This window comes from Lipophrys pholis (genome assembly GCF_963383615.2).
Source record: "Lipophrys pholis genome assembly, chromosome: 13".
Taxonomy (NCBI): Eukaryota; Metazoa; Chordata; class Actinopteri; order Blenniiformes; family Blenniidae; genus Lipophrys; species Lipophrys pholis.
Window position 1 is genome coordinate 20,386,026 of NC_137632.1, and position 8,028 is coordinate 20,394,053.

The window sequence follows — 8,028 nt, forward strand, 5'->3', positions numbered from 1 at the left end:
TCATTTCACCAGTAATCTACAGTAATATGTAAAACCACAATTTACAGTATATGCACACTACAGAGGAAACATTTGTCACTATACGCAACATGGATCGGTCTGTACTTCAACTACAATGCTGCCTCTACTCCCATTTCTATCGCCGAGCTCTATGACTACTGGTGACTTCAGTTACGGATGCAACCAAACAGTGTCATACACATATGTACAGGCTTGTGTGCTTCGGTATTTACATTCTGTTGTTTGCATGTAATACATGGACGAACGGCAGCAATGCGAACATGCAGGGCAAATGGGTGACAACCAGGTCACAGACACAGAAAAAGCTCAGTCATCTGTTAAATATTGCTCCGACAGGCTGCTTTATCTTTGTGCTTAGATGCATCTTGAGTTTCGTATTTCCCGCATCATTGTTGTGAAAATGGTCAAATAAAAAAGAACACAAAATAACAAGAATGAAAATAATAAATAACCCAGCTGGATTCAGTGCAACATTACTAAAAAAACAAAAAACAAAACATAAACATTCTGAATTTAGGCTGATCTGAAAACTTTACTATTCATGAGCTGTTAGATATTGCTTGGTAAAATATTACTAGTTTCAAGTAACATATAAATGGATTTGTTTGACTAAAAGTAGTTTCTAGCCAACAAATAAAAGTCATGTACAGTATATCGCAGTTGAATATATATAAACCAAGCTACATACCCTGAAATTATTTCTTGTTTTTTTTGTTGGTTTTTTTGATTGCTCGTTGCGTTAAAAGGGGCTTTGTGCTACAGTGTGATCTAAAAACATCAATGCATGGAAGGTTTGATGATTTGTGCTTGGACACATCCCATATTCTTCATCAGGGTTATGCAATATCATGCAGAAAAAAGGAACAGTAAAAAAAAAAAAAAAAACCTTCCTATATTATTTATAGCTTTTATAAACCTCACAGAGTAAATAGTTCTTGTGTGTGTGTCCTCTGTCAGCTTCATTTGTACTGTAGGTTTGTACGTGAAGTTTTCCACCCTTACTGAGCCGGCTGGTGCTTTACATGAGGAGCAGCATTTGCTGACTCAGCACAGCTCCTGCGTTAGTTTTTACTCTCCCTGCTTCCTGCTTCCTCTTAGAAACAGACCAGGCACTAGAGAGACTGTACTGATCTGAGGAGGCTGGTGAGCTGATCAGAGGAAAGGAAACACCAGCGCTTTTAATTAAGTGGAAATAAACTCAAAACAAAAAATAGCTAAATAAATCAGGGAGAAATCCTTTGCTCAGTCTGGATTAAGACAATTTACTTAAGTAAAACCTGTATTTCTCATTAATATTGATTTTTAATTTTTTTTGAAAAAGGAAAAGAAACAGACAATGTGAGTGGCGTTAACATTTGCAGCAGTATGTGTTTGTCCATCTTAAATACACATATATTAAGCATTTTAAGGGTTTCACTTCTCTCCTTACGCCCTATTCGAAGTATACACTTTCAAAACTGGTGCTATGACGGACTCAAAGTGAAGGACAGAAGAAATGTAAGTAAATCTTTGAAGTGCTTTCTTTCCAGGAGATGATCTTCAGTCATGTCCTTTGTCTCTGCGAGGCTCTCCGACGCATGGCTGCATGTATGAAAGCACTATGTACACTATATACAGCATATGTGTATATATGTATCTATAATATATATATTCACATATTTGTATGTATGGGGGACATGAGGGTGTACAGTCCGCGTGGATGTGGAGGTGAAACATGGATTTGGATGTAAATGAGCAACAGGAGGGTGGGAGGGGCAGGAGACACCCGGGTGTGTGGGTGTGTGCGAGTGTGTGTGGGAACCTGCTCGTCAGGCCTCTCACTCAAAGCGCTCGTAGTTCCTCGTCTGTCTGACGCGAGGCACCATGTCCTTCAGAAGCCTGTGGGGACGCAAAACAAGGTTTTTATTGTAAATTATGTAAAGTTGCTAGAATAACAGCTCCGCAGGGTGGCTCAGGTTATTTCCGTCATCCACTTCAATATTCCTACATATAAATTGAGGATGAGCACATTAAAGCAAACAAGGAAGAAGGAACATTTTCATAACAGAAAGTAAAGTAGGTTGATCCCTTACTTGGCCCCATATGCCAAGATGATGAGTCCAATTAGTACTCCGATGGTGCCGTCCAAGAACCAAACGTCAGGATGCTGCTTAAAGACCTCAGCGCTGATCAGAATGGAAAATCCCATGATAGCTCCGACCAGGGAGTTAAACCCTGAAAACAAAAGGTCAATGTCAATAACCGCAATATTTCCCAGTTCTGACCCCTTATTAAGAACATCAACATTCCAAAAGGAGTACAAGGCAAGTTGTAGTGATACAGATGGCTCAAGATAGTTACTGTTACATGGCAAATTTTTGGGGCAGAGAGAAGTGTGACCCATAAAATGCATCATTATTCTAAGGGCGCGTTCACATTTCCGTGTTTGGTCTGGACCAGAGTTCTCTTCAGGGAGATTCTGGCAACGACCGTTTCGTTTGGGCGTCTCGAACGCTGAACCGGTTCTAACAAGAAATCTCTGGTCCCCTTGAAAAATGCCGATAACGGTTCTCATGCAAATGGTCTTTCCATCGGGCGGAGTGACAGGATGGGGTGAAAGGACCTGAAGTAGAGCGCAATGCTTTCTGAGTAGTAAACAAACAAAGCTAACCGCGCAAATCAGAAGAAGCAGACGCAGAAAGAAAAAGTTGTAGAATATCTCATGGGCAGACGTGTAATAGTGAGGAAGAAGTAGAGAGGAAGGCACTCATTGATATCTGGTCTGAAGACTGTATATCACAGTTGTTTGTGGCTACCCCATTAGCCACGAGCTAATTAGCCTAGCCAGCATGGGCTAAAGCAGCAGGACTTCCAGTTTCGGTCCGGACCAATCAATGAGTCGTGGTTCTTCTTTGCTTAGTGTTTGTTTTGGGTGGCATTGTTCCCAAATGAGCAGCTGTTGTGATTGCGGGACATGTTCCAGGCGGTTTGATCCGGTCACAAAAGTGCTGCTTGAACGCCACTGAACCAAATGAAGGTGCCAAAATCCTCGGCCCCCCCCATCCAAAGTGAACCGAGTCCCGGACTATCTGAATGTGAATAAAACATTAGAGTGTTAAGGTCAAGGACAGATGGAGTGGTGGGGAAAGAGGAGAAACTGTATGCAGAATCTGAGAAAAGAGCAAAAAAGGTAAAGTGACATCCAAACTAGCTTGTTGTACAAGGATAGTCTTTTTTGTGAACCAGTTTCTGGCTCTGGCCAGGTTTGGTATATCTCGGCTCTTTCAAAGAATTGCTTTTCCACAAGCTTGCGAGTCACAGGAAAGTTTGTCCTCTTTCCATACATCTCCTACCATTCTTCACAACAACGATGCCTTTTAGTGATGGCAGCCCTGAACCACGACCCCATCCAATCTGCTGCAATGATGAAAAAATAAGAAGACGAAAAGCAGCATAAAACGATTCTTTGACGGTTGCCTCTGCAAGCCTTTATTGGCCTATAAACAAGACTGATCCGAGCTATTAGTGATGCAGCCTGGTCCTTCAAGCTTGGTCTAGTTATCCTGGACCTCGAATGAGGCAGTCTGTCTCTTCCTTAGTCCACTGCTGCTTTGGTTTAATCGCCATTTACATGTACATACAATTTTCTCAGGACTCAAAACTTTTTGTACCTCAATCTGACTTAAATAAGTTTATGAAGCAGATAAAGCATCTGCTTGATTTTAAACTCCTTCATTTGTCATCTGCAGTATTTTGCAGTAAATCAGCAGCTGTTTATTGATTCAAGCCAAAAACTACGAGCTGCTAATTTCGGATAGAATATAGTTTGGGAATCAATTAGTGTAAAACGTGAGAAAAATTACCTTTGCTCACCCTGATAGAAACATTTAGAAGTTTACTCATAATAATCACAAAATATTTTCTTTAAAACAAACAAACAAACAAAAAAACAAGCGGGGAATATTTCTGCCTTAACTACTAATAGCTTGACATTGTGAATAAAAACGAACCACTTTTCACCTCACAATGAAATTTAAATGGATAAAGTTTGATTCACTGAGAGAGTGAAAACAGAAAGCTACACTGTCGGCAAGGAAACTGGTTCACCTTCGGGCATTTCTAAATCTGACTCATTAAAACAATGAAACTCGTGTGTTCAGGTCATACCAAACTCAGAGTGTAAAAAGCTATAATATCACAGCAAAGACATACTGAGGCTCTGACATCACAGCAAAACCAGCAGGCGTCCAGCTTCAGAGGTGCTTCGAGTTAAATCCTGCTGTTTACAATGAGAGTGTGATTATTCAACTTCATGATAAATGCTTGTCATGAAAGAAAAACATTTATTTAGTCAGGAATTTTTAGCATTTAAGGAGCAGATTTTTGAAGCATGTTGTTTTTAAAATCAGATAAAAATGGCGGCAAACGATATATATATATATATATATATATATATATATATATATATATATATATAGTGTGTATATATATAGTGTGTATATATATATATATATATATATAGTGTGTATATATATAGTGTGTATATATATATATATATATATGAAATTACATTTCACCTAACTGTGAAAGCTAGCACAGTGGATTATTGTCTTGCCTGCAGTCAGGTAAGTGTATAGTCTTCAGGGAAATAAATCCAGGCTCGGCGAACAGCAACCTCAGGTTTATTGGATTGATGCCCTGTGCGTTCTGAGACCTGGGGTGAGTGTGTGTGTGTGTGTGTTTGTGGCATTAATTCAACAATGCAATGAGCAGTAGGTCAAAACCTACTGTCCTTCAGTATTCTTCAATTCACTACACTCTCTGAAACATGTGCACATATACATAGAGATATTTTTCGTTACAGATTAATTTAAAAATGTTTGGATTTTGATTTTTTTGGATCAACTAAGCCCTGACCATTTCTTTTTTTAGATTTTCACAATAAAACAAAAAGAACATATAAGTATACATCATGCCATTGTATCACATTTGCCCTGACCTTTTCAATCAGTACATTTTCCAACATATCTCTAAATGTAACTCGCCTAAACTCACTTGACATTTATCGTTGCAGTTTGATTAAATCATGTAAGACACTGATGAACACTATGAAACTAGATATTTTTTAACCTATGGTGTCAGAAGAGAATGTTTCAAGACTTGTTTTTTTTTCATTTTGTTAATTGTGAACCCAAAGTCACAAAAAGTTGGGACCCTAATAAATTTCAATTGAAACAATGCAATGATTTACAAGTCATGAACCAGTAGAAAAACATGCCAGACATTAAAACTCAATCGATTTCTCTGAAATGTTACCTCATTCTGAATTTGATGGTAAAAACACTTACACTTACAAGATGCCCAACAAAAAGGCTGGAAAAAGTAATTGACATAAATACAAAATCACCAGACGAGGATCCAATTGGAAGTAATTAACAGAAACATGACTTGGTATGAAAGCAGCATTTTAAGGTGGAATAGGCTCTCAGATGTACAGATAGGTAGGGTTTCCCCTAAAATATTAATCTCACTGGACTTCCGTAGAAAGTTATACAATCATCCCTGTTTGCTTTGTGACGGACTGGTGACCAGCTCGTGGTGTCATGGTGTGACGATGGACGGATGTTTAGTTCAGCATTCAGTTTAGTTTCTGTTCGGAAAACAATTTGGATAGTTATCTGCAAATGCTTTCTTTTTTTTTACTATTAATCATGCATGAGTGTGTATGTGCGTGCGTGTGTGTGTGTCCTACCATCAGTGATAAGTGCCCGACTCGTCAGCACTCTTCCCAGCATGAACTTGGCCACAGCGAGCACAGCACATGTGAACCCGCTCACTATGGACACACTGTAGAGGAAGTCATCCTGGGGGGTGGGGGCAGAGGAGAAAAAAACATGGAAAGAGATCAAGATTTGCACAATGCATATATGGCAAAATGAAGCACAGCTGATTGAGGACAAGCGTCAACGCCATAGAAAGCACCACAGACAATGTGAGTGAGTAACAGTGCAGCTATAAAGTGAAATATAGACGAGGCAGACTGAATGACCCACAAACCTTTTGTCAGCTCAACCATTATTAATATATGCAGTCTTGGCTTGGTGCATCAACCCAAGGTCATAGAGGTGACGCTTTTAAGTGTAGCCAGCTTTAGGTGTTTTCAACCCAAGTCCCAGACAGACTCAGCGAAAAAAAAAAACAGTTGACCCCAGAGCATCGAGCGTTCACATTTAATTGGCCCACAACAGACACAACGGGATGAGTGGAGGAAAGAGAGAAACTGGGACAAAGAACACACTCCAGAAAACAAACAAGCAACCAAACAAACACAACTCTTTATCTATTGTCAGATTTTGCCTTTCTTTACTGTATGAGAATAACATTAAAACTCTGAAGCCCACACACAGGCCCGTGTGGGTTGATGTAAGGAAACACAGACGATCCCAGATTGTTTAACAAGCATCTTGCTCAAACTGCATTTTTAGAATCAGAAAAGCAAAGACACATCTTCCCTTTTTCTGATTGTACCAGGTGCTCCTGCCTGTCTGTGCAGAGACGCTGCCTGCTACTCATTTACCTCGTCTTCTCTTTACTTGGCCGTCCTCGGAAAACTGCACCAGCGTCTTTATGCGTTTGAGTAAAATGCTGAAAAATATCATCCATGCCTTCGTTCTTCCTTCTTTCTAGAGAATTTCAGCTCCTTGAATGAACTAATTGAGGCTAAAAAAAGGTATTTATTGAAGCCATTCACGTTTTCACCTATAACGTTATTCTTTCTTCTGCTTAACAAGCAGAAACACTCAGAAATGTTAAATCCTGATGAGCTATTTGGTTTTTAGAACAAATAAAAAAGACAAATGTGTGCGTGAGCAGGATACGTTAATGACTGAAAGACAACAAAGTCTGTGTAGAATGAAAAAAATGGAATTCATTGTGTTTATTATAAAGCCCAGCTAGTTTCACTATGATGCAGGTTAAATCTTGATCTGTGTCGATAATAACGATTAAGCGAATGTATCCATCCCATCCGTTTTCTCCTTGACAAAATACGATTAAGACTTCGTTGCAGCATAAAAACTGAAGGATGACCCAAATAGTCTGCCCGAGGGTGTGAGAGACACTAGTATGTTTAAACATTTAAATAGAATCTTAAAACCCTCTTCAGTTTGGCTTTTATTCATATATTCATATACATTTATTTATTTATTTATATGCCGGTTTAAATATATTTTCATTCCAGTTTTGTTTCACTCAGTTTTAAGCATCCACTCAAGTTTCTTTCTCTTTATTGTCTTGTATTTACCGTTTTCGTGTTCCTTTTTGTGTCATTATCACCTTATCAATTTGGGCTATCTGCATGAATATTGCACAATGTGAGTTTGATTGATCGCTTGCTATTGTCAGGATGGATTTCCATCAGAAAACCTGTTTATTCACTACAGCTGATTCTTTACCAAGACTAACATGCATGTTTTGTTTTATTTTAACTGTGACTAATGAGTTTGCATATCGTGTATTCATTTATGTGCATGGTTATGCGCTGTCCTGCGTCTCCACCCAGCACAAAGCCATCTCATCTCTCTGTGTTTAATCAGTTTCCAGACTCAGGCAGCCTGCCATGATAGGCACCGATCCAGAACGTGACACGAATCAGGATTCCCGATTTTCTGCAACCCCTGTCCACTCTCTGTGATTTCCCCGCGTCGTGCTTCAAGGTGGCGGCGTTTTACAGTATTTTCCCCTGCCTTGCTGTTTTCTTCAGGCGGTTCAATTTACATGTGAATGAGACGGCAAAGCCTGGGAACAAGGTTTTGGCAACAGAACTGTGATGTTTCATCTTCAGCCTGCAGATTTATCATCCTTTCTGGTCTCCTTTCACTTTATAATTCCAGCCTCCTCACAGAGCACACCGTCCTGCAGACACAAACTGAGCACATAAACAGATCACTTCTAGTACAATAAATCACCTCCGACTGCTGTTTGATGAAGACTTCAGTGCGCTGCTGCCAAAATAAAACCCAGAGGTGG

At 39.5% G+C, this 8,028-nt stretch overlaps 1 protein-coding gene across 1 annotated transcript in view; it reads right to left on the minus strand.

Moving 5' to 3' along the window:
- Positions 1 to 746: 746 nt before the first annotated feature.
- Positions 747 to 8,028, minus strand: part of LOC308118419 (transmembrane protein 163a-like) — a 63,981-nt gene continuing 56,699 nt past the window's right edge. Inside the window, exons 6-8 of the mRNA XM_080477822.1 lie at positions 5,753 to 5,864; positions 2,094 to 2,235; positions 747 to 1,899 (exon numbers count right to left, since the gene is read on the minus strand). Coding sequence (XP_080333948.1) covers positions 1,839 to 1,899; positions 2,094 to 2,235; positions 5,753 to 5,864 — 315 coding nt within the window. The 3' untranslated portion in view covers positions 747 to 1,838. The remainder of the gene's footprint in view (positions 1,900 to 2,093; positions 2,236 to 5,752; positions 5,865 to 8,028) is intronic.